This window comes from Vitis riparia, chromosome 15, assembly GCF_004353265.1.
Source record: "Vitis riparia cultivar Riparia Gloire de Montpellier isolate 1030 chromosome 15, EGFV_Vit.rip_1.0, whole genome shotgun sequence".
NCBI lineage: Eukaryota > Viridiplantae > Streptophyta > Magnoliopsida > Vitales > Vitaceae > Vitis > Vitis riparia.
The window spans coordinates 4,929,159-4,943,862 of NC_048445.1; the positions used below are offsets into that span (position 1 = coordinate 4,929,159).

The 14,704-nt window shown below is 29.6% G+C and overlaps 2 protein-coding genes across 3 annotated transcripts in view; one reads left to right on the plus strand and one right to left on the minus strand.

Moving 5' to 3' along the window:
* LOC117932175 (BEACH domain-containing protein C2) overlaps positions 1-2,915 on the minus strand; it is a 64,374-nt gene extending 61,459 nt beyond the window's left edge. Inside the window, exons 1-2 of one of the 2 annotated variants that reach the window (XM_034853280.1) lie at positions 2,752-2,911; positions 84-2,165 (exon numbers count right to left, since the gene is read on the minus strand). In XM_034853280.1, coding sequence (XP_034709171.1) covers positions 84-2,109 — 2,026 coding nt within the window. In that variant the 5' untranslated portion in view covers positions 2,110-2,165; positions 2,752-2,911. Of the gene's footprint in view, positions 1-83; positions 2,166-2,751 lie in introns of both variants that reach the window. The other variant, XM_034853281.1, reaches the window with a different exon arrangement.
* Positions 2,916-11,171: 8,256 nt separating this feature from the next.
* On the plus strand, positions 11,172-14,138 carry LOC117932636 (cytochrome P450 76T24-like). Its single transcript, XM_034853915.1, has 3 exons — positions 11,172-11,219; positions 11,936-12,100; positions 13,533-14,138. The coding sequence occupies exons 1-3, from the start codon at positions 11,172-11,174 to the stop codon at positions 14,136-14,138; spliced, it is 819 nt and encodes a 272-aa protein (XP_034709806.1).
* Positions 14,139-14,704: the final 566 nt, after the last annotated feature.

Consider the following 14,704-nt stretch of genomic DNA (forward strand, 5'->3'; position numbering starts at 1 on the left):
TTATTTGAAAAAGGGAAGCATTCCAAATTCAATATGATTCTAATCTAAGTACTGTTAGAAAATGCAGGAGATGACTGAGACACCTGCAGAGCCAGAAGGGGAAGCATCAGGACAGAAACGCCCACTAAGCAAATTGGGATGATAGAGTAGGTGAATGCATCCTGCAATCTCTGCATCCAGAAGTGAACTTTCTTCTGCCATGCTTTGCAAATGATCATTTGTTGCTAGCCAAGGTAAACCTGCGCCATTACCGAAAGAAGGTAAAATATCCCCTCCCCTAGATGCCAAACGTGCCATCTTCTCTGGTCCAATCGGTTCCTTAAAGATATAAACAGGCCCCATTTCAGCAAACAAAGGGCATTGACGACGACGTCTCTGTAAACCAGCCATCGTAGGAGGAGGGTTTGTCCCGATGCAGCAAAATGCAAGTGGCCTTGAGATCCGAGGAAACTCAAAAGGCCGAGTTTCATACAAGGCTCCATCAATATACAATCTCAGCTCACTCTCTGCTTTCCCAAGTAACCCATGCTTGCAAGTATGCTCCAGACCAATAAAATACCAGCATTGTGGCTTGAATGCATGAGTAAAATGCAAGGAAGCCTTCTTTCCCCTTCCACTACCACTTTCAACCACCAAAAACTGAGCATGGAAGTATGCCTCCACCCCCTGGTTATCAGCAGATAAGAAACTGAACAACCGAGGCATGTGCGCTGTTCCCTCACCAGCAAGTGCACTGGCAGCAGCTGCAGCAGACATGGCCGATGATTTCCCTGACTTGGCTGCAGCAGCAACCGCTATTGCAGCAGCTGCTGTTGCTGCATTTAGTGTGTCTGCAAATGATTCGACATATATCCATGTCGCGAATGCATATCCGCTAGTGAATGGCCAACGGCTCTCTCCAGGACCCAGCAATCCAGAGCTTTCTCCATCAAACTCAAATGTACATGATGGACCCCTCGACTCTTTCCCAACCATTGCCTTCTCCATTGCAAGCATTAATGGGGTTGCCCATACAGTGGTAAGTGTGCTCCTGATTACTTGAAACCACTTGCGCAAATCAATTACACTAAGCGAATGTCCAGCCAAATATTGGATGCAATAGCACAAAGGAGTTCCATCCCATTTCATCGGCTCAGATGAATCAACTTCCTTAGTAAAAATTCTCTCAGCTGACCCCAAAAGAACTCCTAACAGACCAGCCATAGAACACATTGCTCTGTTCCTAGTGCAAGCCTGCAGTATAGCGAGCAATCCTCTAACCATCCTTGTCCTAGGTGACATGATACTCTCACTGTCACTTTCCCATGGAAGCCATGGAATAAGCTCACCAGCCACGATAGCAGCTCTGGAGTTCAGCATTACACTGGGAGGATTGTGAAGCCCGTCATCTTCAAATGATTCAACACCACCCATTGTGGCAAGTAGCGAATCAACTACTAATAAAGCAATGCTCTCTGTTTCTTCGCCATTTCCAAAAACCTCTGCACCACTGACAATATTCTTCAATTTGTCTAAGCTTTCAGGCTTCCCCATGATAGCAGAATCCACTAGATGCAATAGCTCTGGGGACACATTCGGCATTACAGGTTTGGGCCTAGGCTTTCGAGGCGAACCAACAGGAGAGTACCCAACATCCCCAAAATAACCGGGGGCAAAATCAAGACTAGTTGAAGAGAATGTTTGTCGCATAGCATGAAATGACTCGTATCTCTCAGGACCTGGACTCGAATAATGTCGTTCATGTTGCTTATCAACTGGGGAATCAACCTCCGCCTCAAGTTTCCCATGGGCAGATGCAAAATCATCCTCAATCTCACTATTTGAATTTCTCATACTTCCCGAATTTGAAGATCGGTTACAATCCACAAAACCCTGATTTTCTTCCCGGGTGTTCTTCTCTTGGTCTCCTAAACATACTTGTTCAAACTGATCTTCATCCACAACCGAAGGCAAGGAACTAACCCCTTCCAAGACTTCTATATTTTGGCTCTCAGCTTGATCACTAATGCTAATATTAATATTTTCTTGATCAGATGTTCCTACCCTTACGTCTACAAGACCACCTCCTCCAGAGACTTTCCTCGCCTCTTGTGCTTCTTCTTCTTCCATTATAGTATTGCTTTCTTTGACCTAGTATACCCTCATTCGGACTATTTACACGCCACCTAAAAATATTAGAATAAACAAAATCAATTCAAAAACACCAGTGACCACATGCAATAAATAGTACATTAATCTCTATCCATTACAAAGTTGACATATTCATCAAAATCAGTGACTTCTCATTCAAATGCCATTTAAACAAGATTAAAAAAATCCCTATTTACACTCTCCTAGATTGCCAATAAAAATGCGGGGGAGGAAAATAGAATTCATCAAATCTAATTAGGTTTCACATCCGGAAAAAAAAAATGCAAAATGCCCACTCAAGTAAGCCGTGTAGAATCCAAGCAAATGTAAAACACAGAATTCAAACAAAGAAAGGATTAGGAATTTGATCTGAAGCAGATCCAGAGTTATAAAAGATGAATTAATGAAAAAGAGCAATAAAATTACAGATCTAGCTCAGGAAAATTACTTGAACAATGAACCATTGCCTCAAATCGATCAATAAAATAAATTTTAAAAATAATCCAAACGGATAAAAACATAAAATCAGGGTAAGATTGAGGCAGAAGAGTGATGAGAGAAATGGACGGATCAGATTGAAATCGCCATTAATGCGCAGAAAGGAGGAGGCGATAATATTACCTGCGGGAATTGGATCCGATGGTGGAGTCGTTGGGGAGAGAGAAAGAGAGATAGAAGGCGAATCGAGCGCGAGAGACAGCAACAAATAGGGGGGGTCTATGAGGTTGCCCAGTCAAAAAACGAGACAGCAAACGCTATCTCCAGGTTCGGTTTTGCTATTTCCCGTACAACGTCACAATGACTATCAGTTAAGTTTGATGGGAAGTAGGGGAAATGATTTTGAACCAACCAGCAAGACTTCAAAACGACGTCGTCCCTCTTTCGCACCGAACGATTCTCCCTTCAGGCAAGAACCAGAAAACGACGTCGTTTTGTCACAACCCAAGAACACACAGCTCCTCCGAGTATTCTCGTATGTAATAAAAGTAAAACGACGTCGTTGCACAGGCATCTAGCCAGAATAGACCTTTATCTTTGTGGGGTCGGACCCCTGCGCTAATATATCCACATTTATATCAGTCAGATTGATGAGTGTAAATTTCATTAAATGCGCATTATGGGTGGAGAATTCCATGTAGTGTGATTGAAGAAAGGTAAATAAGGAATCCTTTGTACTGTGCTGTTGCTGTGGTGCCGTGGTTATTTCTTGTCTTTACTTATCTCTCTTAGTACAAATGCCGGCAAAAGTGGGAGGTTTGGTTTTGTTTGGAAGGTTTTTTCGAAATTTGTTTTAGAAAATTGTTTTTTAATATATTTTGTATATAAATTAAAAATCTATGCGAGAACTTAAAAGATTATTAACCTGTTGTTTGTTTGACAATTTGAAATGTTATTAACATACTTTTTATATTTTTAAATATGTTTTTAAAATATTTTTTGTATCTATATTATTTTATTTTTAATTATTCTTTATATTTATATAATTATTTTTTTTAAATCCTCAAAAACACAAATGAAAATAACTAAAATAATAAAAAAATGTTTTTAAAACATTTTGTTTTCTAAGAACAAAAAATCGCTTGCAAATGTGTTGGAACCAATAATGAAAATATCGGTAATTACGCATATATCGATACTTCGATTTTACGGATATATCAGAGATATATCGACGGATATTTTGGAAAAAAATATTGGTAGGCTTAAAATTGTTAAAAACTTATGAAAATGTAAGGAAAGCCTCATAATAATATAATTAGAAATATAATAGACATTTTAAAGTTATTTTATTGAAAATTTTGATATATGTATAACATGATTCATCATATTTGATAATAATATCGTATGCATCGATAAAAATATGAATTTTATAAGTGTATATTTATTATTAAATTACATTTAATATTATGATATTTGATTATAATATGTCTAATTTTAAAATATATATTAATATTAAAATTATGATCCATTTAATTCAATTGTATTAAACAATATAAAATAAATTATGATATATATATATATATATATATATATATATATATATATATATATAAATTTTTAATATTTAATTAATTATTAATGATATTAAAAACATTATGAAGAAAATTATATAATTTTTATACTTTTGGTAATCAATTAAAAGAAATTTTTGCATTTGATTATAAAATAATTATAATTAATTTGATCTTTAAAATATTCTTTTAATATTTTCTTTATATAATGAGTTTAAGTATATATAAGTTTAGTGCACAATATAGCAAAGGCAAGTTTGCCTAGATGGCAAGTGGAGTGTACCCCATTGTAGCGGCACTGTAGCACATTGACTTTATTGTAGCGCGTTTGACTTCCGTTAACCCGCATTGACTATGCAATATATTGGGAAAAATCGACAATTTATCGCCAACACATTGACTTCATTGTAGCGCGTTTGACTTTCGTTAACCCGCGTTGACCATGCGATATATCAGGAAAAATCGCCGATATATCGCGAAATATCGCCAATTTCTCGGGATTTATCCCAAAATATTGTCGGACCGATATTTCTCGATGAAATATCGTGTCGATACCCTTCGATGCACAATATATCAACGATATAATCGTCGACATATCGCGATATATCGTCGTCATATCGCAATATTTTCCTCCTTGGTTGGAACACAACCAATGATGTCTTTTTCAACTAACTTCCTTCAAGCGAATGATGAACATTCTAATCGTTCCTACAATAAAGTGTGCTTAGATGTTTTTTTTTAACACCCCCTTTCAAAACTTAAGTTAGTTTTTTGAAAAAAAAAAAAAAACAAAAACAAGTTATGGTTTTTTTAGGAAACTTTTGTCATACCTGAATTTTGATATCTAATGGCTTTTTAGTTGTTTGACGGTGTTGTTACTACTTTAAAATGTAATCTTGTGAATAACAGTTTTTAGGCTTAAAGTCGGGTGTTTATATTTATGATTGTTTTGAACATAATTATTCAAATCATTTATTACTTGCACAATAAATATAGAGGCTTTCGAATAACACTTTCTCTTATAGGAGCTTGTGGCTAGATGGATGCGGACCCATAAGATGGACTTTTGTGCTTACCATTTAGGACATCATTTGTTTTTTTATTTTTTAGGAGTTAATGATGTTAGGGATGGTTTGTTTTTCAAATTTAAAACAACTTGGTTTAAGATTTAAGATAAAACTAGACAAAATTTATTTATTAATTTTTATTAAAACAAAATTATCTTAGAAAAAGTCACAACTTTTTTAGGTATGTGATTTTTTATAAATAGAAACTAATAATAATTCCTTAATATTTGCAAATTATTTTTAAAAAATAAGGCATTAAAAAATATTTATTATTTTATAATTAAAATTTTTTAAATTAATTTTTAAAAACATAAGATAAGTTCGTAATTTTTATATAAGAATTATCATATTTTATATAGATGACATTATTATTTTTATTTTTAAAAATAAAAAATAAAACATATATTTTCGAATAATAAAAATATAAATAATTTTTAAAATATAGTCTTAAGTGTGACCCAACTTAGTGGGTGTCTTGTAAACCAACTCAATAACTTAAAGCGACTTAATAATTTAATTTAAGTCATTAAGTAAATTAATTATATTTGACAATATAATTTAATGATATGACTTAAAAGTAAAAGAAAAAACCAAAGTAAAAACCAATTTGATTTAAATTATTAAGTAAATTAATTGTTGCTAGAAAATACCACTATTTTTTTTTTTTTAATCTTCCAAATCATTTCTACAAACAATTTGAATCATTTTTTTCTCTCTCTAATCCTTCAATAAAAAGATTTGTTATCTTCATAAAACTAGAAGGTGGAATTAATAATTGTTGGATTCATTCCCAAAATTAAATACCTCATTCAAGAAATCCAATCCATATGAATTAATAAAAAAGACAAATCCTTTACGATTTATTATTTATATAACTTATATTATTTTGTATAATAATATTCATTTTATTTATTTTTTTATATTTTTAATAAAAATATCAAATTATAATTATATACTTTTCATTTTCTATAAAAATATACATATTTATTTTTATTTTTTGTTATTATATTAAAATTTTGTCTCATTTATTATTTAAATTCTATGATAAATACATAAAATAAAGTTTCAAAAAATATTATGGGTAACTTTAGAAAAATGGGACTGGATTGAGCCTACATTGAATATCTTGGATTTGAAATCAAGTTGGGTTTAATTGTTTCTTAATTGAGATTAAATTTATGTTAATCTATCCACTAGCAAACTTGTTAAAGAGTTTAAAGCCAACAAACTCTTATCAAGGATAAAATGTCAACAAATGGAATCGAAAATACCTTTATCAAGGATAACATAGTTTTTTCCTAGTAACCATTGACATCATAAGAAATGATAATATTAGCCCTATACCACACACTATGAAAGGTTGTCAACATAAGAAAAATTGATCAAAATGGAAATAAACTATCCAAACATAATTAGATTCATTGAAGAAACGAAAAGTATTTGGATCTATAATCCAAACCCATGAAGTCGTCAAGTTTGTTAGATATAAATACGTATTTGTAAGAAAACACAATAAGAAAAATAAAATCATGTAATATAAAGTGTAACTCATAGCTCAAGGTTTCTTGTAGAAATCGAGTATTGACTATAAGGAAACATACTCTTTTGTGATAAATGCAATCATATTTAAATATTTCATTAATTTATTAGTCTTTGAAAGACTTTATATGTGTCTCATAGATATTATTATTGTATATTATATGGATTTACAAATATATATGAAAATCCTTAAAGGAGTTTATATGCCTAAACAATTAATTCAAAATATCATAACATATATTCAATAAGTTACAAAAATTCTTGTATGAATTAGGCAATTGTTATAGTTTATATGGATGATTTGAATATTTTTAGAATTCTTAAAGAGCTTACAAGAATAGTTGACTATCAGAAAATGAAAATTGAAAACAAAGATTTAGGAAAACAAAATTTTGTCTTAGCCAATAAATTAAAGACTTTCTAAAAGAATTGTTAGTCCATTAGTCAATATATATGAAGTCTTGAAACTCTTTTATATGGATAAATCACATCCATTAAAATCACATATGGTTGTTTGTCCACTTGAAGTGAATAAGGACGTGTTTCATATTAAAGAAGATAATGAAAAATTGTTTGGTGTATAAGTACCATATCTCAGTGTAATCGGTACATTGATGTATTTAGAAAATTATACAAGATCATATATATCATTTTTTATGAATTTAGTAGAAAAACATAATTCTACACCAACTTGAAGAAATTGAATTCAAAGAGAAATGAGTAAGTGTTTGCTATTGGTTTGTATACAAAGTTGTCACCTTCCTAAATGGATTCTATTGAAGTGGAGAATGGTAGCTAGTTCTTCAAATCATTCAAAAGTACTCGCAATTTATGAAGCGAGTGGAAAATATGTGTGGTTGAGATTTGTTATCCAACATATTCAAGAATCATATAAAATATATTCCATTAAAGATAATCCGACAATGTTACATAAAGATAATGTTGCATTCATTGCATGGATTAAAGAATGGTGCATTAAAGGTGATGAAACTTAGCATATATTGCTCAAGTTCATTTATACTTATAAGCTCTCGAAGAGTTGTTAAATTGGTGTTCAACAAGTAAGGTCAAGCAAGAACTTAATTGTTCTATTCACAAAGACATTACCAACAACAATACTTAAAAAACTTTGAAATGCACTAACTTAAAAAATTTGATATTGATCTACTAAAGAAAGTATGAACATGCCAACATGAGAGAAAACAAATTAACGAGGATGTCACTACACTATACTACTCTTTTTCCCTTCATCTAAGTTTTATCTCATTAGGTTTTGATAATTAAGTTTTTAACGAGACAGACGTAATTGTCTAAAATAAATATTGTACTATTTTTCTTTATTAGTCTAGGTTTTAATAAGACATGTTAAGAATGATGGTCATAAAAACGGAATATAATAAATATTTATAGTTGTTTGTAAATAACAACATTATTACCATGTTTATATTATTACCATAATGATATTACCTTTAACTTATAAATAAGGGTTTATGAGTTAACAAAGAAAACCCGACAACTAAATTATTCTCCCATTCTATTTTCTTTCTTTTAATTTTTACATTTATTTTATAACATCTTTCATAAATACCATTTTTTTTTTTAATAAACAAGGTCATTAAATGCATCCATTTAATTTTTCTATATATCCACCTATTTTTCATTTTATTACTACATATTTAAAGATATAGGATCTTGGAGATCACCCCAAAACTGCATGGATCTTTTCAACATCATTAAACACCTGCATCTTTTTCAATATAATTTATTGGACCCTAATAATTAGTAAAATTTTATTTCACTTTCGAATAAATATTACACTTTATTTATTAATAAAATTAAAAATATTAATTTATTATTTTCCTTTTAGGTTTTTAATTTTATATATATATATATATATATATATATATATATATATATATAATTTCTTATAATTATTTTAAATTTAATAATATAAAAATATATATTTATTATGTCATGTTGATATCATGGTCTGACTATAATTAAGAGTCTATTTGGTAGTGATTTTATGAAATGTTTTTAATGTTTTTAATATTTTTAATACTTAAAATTTTTTATCAAGTGTTAAAAAAAAGCTGAAAATGAATTATAGAATTACTATCAAATGCACTTTAAATCACCTTTCAGATCCGTAAATTATGATTCAATTACTTTTTTAAGTTCAATTATTTTAGAAACATTCACCGTGTGTACGAATTAAGGACCTTATAAAGGGGAAGAGCAATTTAATAAAAGAAGGAAGTTTTTAGTTTTGTTTAGTAATATTTTTAAAACTATTTTCCAAAAAATAGTTTTATAGGATGGTGTTAGAAATAGTTATAAGTTGTTTATTAGAAACAAATTTTTTCTTGAAAACCCTTGCTTTTATGTTGGACCGAAAAAAATTTAAAAGGTTATGTTTAGTTCCTAGAAAGTATCAAGATAATAAAAAAATATTAAGAAAATTAATTTTCTCATATTTGATTGTAATATGAAAAATACAAAAGAAAATCAAGTATAATTAAAACAAGTTAGAAATTTACATATTTTTTAAACAATTTAATCTTTATGTCAAAGAGTTAAAATAAGTAATATGAGTTTGAAATATCATATAAAATAATTTATTGACATTAAATCCATTTTTTATTATCATTTCATTTTATTTTTCATTTCAATTTTCTTTTCCTTATATTTTCCCTCAATTTTTTTTTGGAAACCAAACATAATCAAATTATTCTTCATATTTATAACTCTAATATTATTAGAATACCATATCGAAAATACCTTGAAATTATTATAAAAAACAATCTACTTTGTAGAATAAACTTTATATATATATATATATATATATATATATATATATATATATATATATATATATATATATTAAATTAGAAAACCATTTTCTATATTGAACAAAAAATTATATATTTGTAAAAACAGCTCCCAAGATGCTTTAAATTAATTTAAATAAATAATATTTTTATTTAAAAAATAATTAAAAAAAATTAAAGTAAAAAAGGAAAACCAAATTTCATTAAACTAAAAGTAGAATGACAATTTTGATGAGTTGATTGGGTTGAAGACTAATTTAAACCGAATTCAAATTAAGAAATCATAAATCATAAATCTGAACTCATCATAAATCTGAACTCAACCCAACCCGATTTCTACCCCAAGGTACTTAATTCAAGTTTAACCCAATCTTATTTCTCTAAGTTTGGATTGATCGAGTAAGACTTGAGTTGATCACAATTCAAAATCCATATATAATATTTTTAATTTTTTTTATATATTTATATGAAAGTTTAAATAGTAAATAGTACAAAATTTTAAGATAGCAACAAAAAAATAAAAATAAATTTATACATATTTCTAAAAAAATGAAAAAAGTAAATAATATAATAAAATTTGATTTTTTTTCTTAAAAATATAAAAAAATGAATATTATTATACAAGATAATATATATTATAAAAATACTAAATCAAATTTGGGTTAAATTCTAGTTACCTAGATATTAGTTTGAATCCAACCCAAATTAAACTTGGGTTGAAAAAACCTAATCCAAGCCTAATTCGAGTACTTACTTTAACATCAGATTGATTCAGATCAACCTGCTACTTGCAACACTACTAAAAAGGTAAGATGACATGCAAACTAAAGAGAGTATAAAGAAATTTGATCTAAGAGATCCTTAGCCTTTTCTTCTGAGAATTATTATTGATTAAATGTTATTCTTTATAGTTGATTAAATGTTATTCTTTATAGTTGATTAAATGTTATTCTTTATAGTCTATGTTTATTTGTATAGGTAAAATCACCATAAAGTTTCTTTAGAAGTTGCCTTTCTTTTGGCTACCTTGATTTTTATAAATAGATTTCGAGTCTTTCCAACTTTGCAAGTATGTAGCAAGAAAATTTTACTGATTTATCTTAAAACAAATTGTTGGGACCTTTGTTGATTTCCCAAAGGAAACATGGTTGACAATTAGAAAGCAAAAAACTAATTTTGAGAATGTTTTTAGAGAATATTTTTTTAAATATTTTTAATTGTTTTTATTTATTTTTTTAAGAATATTTTAAAAAATGATTATAAAAATATAGAAAATGATTAAAAATAAAATATTGCATATTAAAATTATTTTAAAACATAAAAAAAATTAAAATATATTTCAGGTTTCCAAATAAACTTTTATTGTTTAAAATATTTTAAAAACAAATTTTAAAAACCATTTTCAAAAATCATTTTTAAAGATATTTTCCAACATAATATGAGGAGGATTGATTCTAGTAAGCGTTTTTAGTATTTTTAACACTTAAATTTTTTTTTTCTTTCAAGTATTAAAAAAATTAAAAAGCTTTTTAAAATTAGTGCCAAATGTACTCAAAGACTTTACTTCGAAGTGCACTTTGAAAGCCCTTTTGATGATGGGCTGGTGGCTGAGTGAGAAGTGCACTTTGAAAGCCCTTTCGATGGTGGGCTGGTGGCTGAGTGGGGGGTGAGGCATGAGTAATGGCCCATACAATGCTTTGGCCAATTAACCCTTTGGGCTACTTTGAAGGGATCGGTCAGTCCGGTCTACAATTCAAAAAATACATTTAGTAATTTCTGATAACAGGATATTTTCACTTTTTTAAAAAATAAAATATATAAATATAAAAAAATGTTTGAAAACAAAATATTATATATAAAACCTATTTTTAAAAAATATTTGAAAACATAAAAAAAGTAAGTTGAAAACACTATTTATAAATTCTTAAATAATTTTTTATTAAAAGTTATTTTAAAGAAATATTTGAAAACATTGAAACAAATTGAAAATGTTAAGAGTTTTCAAATATATTTTGTTTTAAAAAATTTCAAAAAATTATGTTTAAAAATTATTATCAATTTATTTATTTATTTTTTTGAGAATTTTTTTCGAAAACATTTTCCAATAAATCATTATTTTCCACTTCTATGTTTCCAATTTTATCATGTTCTTTTTCCATAGAATACCTATGCCTTGTTTGATTTGATTTATGAAGAGAGAAAATCTCTTTTCTTAAGCTTAGTATTGCTTAATTTTATTATTATTTTTTAAAAAATTTAATATGAAAATATTTTTAAGAAATTATCCCGTTAAAGCAAAAAATAGAATGTCATTGCTGATAAAACCTCCGAGAATTTCTTCAAATCTTAATGTCAAAAGTCAAGCATTTTTGGTAAATTAATTGATATTTTTAATGGTATAATCAATCAAAGGATACAATCAAAAGCTTCATCAGCAAGCAACGATGTACTAGATGCCTTCCTCAATCTCACAAAAGAAAATAACCAAGAGTGGAGCTGCAGTGATGTTATACATGTGCTTGTGGTCGGTATCGTATCTCAATCCTTGCTTCACCATATATTATATTAGTATAATCATCTTTCTACAAGGACCCACTCCCTCCCTCCCAACTAGATATTGTCACTTATAAGTAAATCGTCCGTACGTATATAGCACCCTTCCATACAGATAATATACAAAGTCAAGACATCCGGGCCAAACAAAGTGTATCCCTTGCGGGCCAAACAAACTCCACAATTGAGGTTGGAGATGTTGTAGAACAATTTTAAAGATTACCAAATATTTTATCAACCCAAAACGAGAAATCTCATGTTAAATAAAAAAGAAAACATGCCGATTAAATTAGAGAATGTAGATAAACATGAATCCATTGTTGATTTTGAAGAAATATGGTTTTTCTAAGGTAATAGAGGAAGAAATCACCTTTCTGTTTTCTCTCTTATGATGGGAGGCAGAAGAGGGAATGTTTTTTTGTATTTTCAGAAAAGAAAAACTAAAAGACACCAAACTTCAATTTCCTTTTTTTTTTTTATTAACTTCCCCTATACCTTAAGGACTATACCCATTGGGTTGTTGGGTCATATGTGTCTTAGGCCCATCATATAAGACACGTGTGACTTTGGGCTCTACACACAAGGTGAGTCATACTTAATAAATATAAATTGAATATATATAGATAGCTTAATCATAAACAATTATTAATATATGTGAGTCCATAATTATTTTAACAGGAAATCGACTCTAATATCATTTTTAATAGATCAACTTCTTCATGACTCTAAAATACACCTATAAGATTTAAAAAACAATATATATATATATATATATATATATATATATATATATATAAAAGTTAAAAACTTTTTTGTCTCTCCGGGGTATCATTTAACTGTCATTTTTATCATGGAAATTGCATTTTAGAGTATAAACCTACTTCAGAAAATATATTAAACCATTTTTTGGAATTCTATTTCTTTGATATCACTTCTAGTTCATATATTTTCGGGAGTAATTTAAATTCCTTACTTAAATGCCTCCTGAATATATATACATAGATTTCATTCATCATGAGTATAGCCATATATACACACACAAGAGGATTGAATTCTCAATCTTTTAGCTGAACTATAGTTTAATCTCCTGAAGAATGACTTCAATGATTTTTGGAATAATTTGTCAATCATTATATTAGATCCTTGGCAACTTCTCCACTGAAGTGTCTATATTATGTACCTGGAATTGCATTTCCTTTCAACTTTTAACTGTGAAATTGGTTAAGTTATTAAACTGAAATTAACCTAAAAACTTAAGTAAACAATCAATTAGAAGTTAGTCTTCCTTGGAGTTATCTCTTGTACAATTTTTCTTGAGTTTTCATGTAGAAAACATTGGTAACTGCATAGTTGTAAACGATGATCAATGAAACCTTAATTCTAACACTGCTTTGTATGATCAGGATGTCTTTGTTGCGGGAACTGACGCCACTTCAGACACAATAGAGTGGGCAATGGCAGAACTACTACAGAACCCGGAAACAATGGTAAAAGCTCAAAGGGAGCTCCAAGAAGTCCTTGGCAAGGATGGGATAGTTCAAGAATCAGACATCTCGAAGCTCCCTTACTTACAAGCCATAGTTAAAGAGACCTTTAGGTTGCACCCACCAGCCCCACTGCTAGTTCCCCATAAAGCTGAAACTGATGTAGAAATATGCGGCTCCACAGTTCCAAAGAATTCCCAAGTACTAATTAATGCATGGGCTATCGGTCGAGATCCAAGCACTTGGTCGAACCCGAATGCATTCGTGCCTGAGAGGTTTTTGGGGCGTGATATTGATGTCAAAGGCCGAGATTTTGAGTTGATTCCATTTGGTGCTGGAAGACGAATATGTCTTGGACTGATATTAGCTCATAGGATGGTGCACCTGATATTGGCCTCTCTTCTTCATTCCTATGCTTGGAAGCTTGACGATGGTATGAAACCAGAAGATATGGACATGAATGAGAAGTTGGGATTTACATTACAGAAGGCCCAGCCTCTACGGGCTATTCCCATCAAAGTTTGATTGTATTTTTATGTTGTAATGAATGTAACTTCTATGTTGTTTATCTACCCTATCATTACCTAATACTCACCCAAGGTTTTCAAAATATTTGTTTTTTCTCTGTTGTGTCACTTGCATCAGAAACAGCTAAAAGGGTGGATGGAATTTTTAGTAGTCTTGATCTACAATATAGAAGAAAGAACTAACGAGGAATATACTCATCGGAGACATCGAAATCATGGTTTAATGTAGTGTCTTGATTGTAGGAACTAGGAACAATAACAGAGTAGGCATTTTCAGACGACTGAAATAAAAATGTTCATGAAATAAATGAGCTGAGACAAAGATGTTTTGAAAATGAATATAAAAGTTGGGAAATAAGTGAGGCATAATTTATGGCCCATACAATGCTTTGACCAATTTACCCTATGGGCTACTTCGACGGACCGGCCGGTTCACCAGTTACCACCGGTTTGAAAGTCAAAAGGACTTGAAAAGGCAAACCCTATCAGAAAAGGAATTGGTTGGTCCCCTCTACAATTCAAAAACTACATTAATTTAATAATTTTTTTAAAAAAGAGGGTATT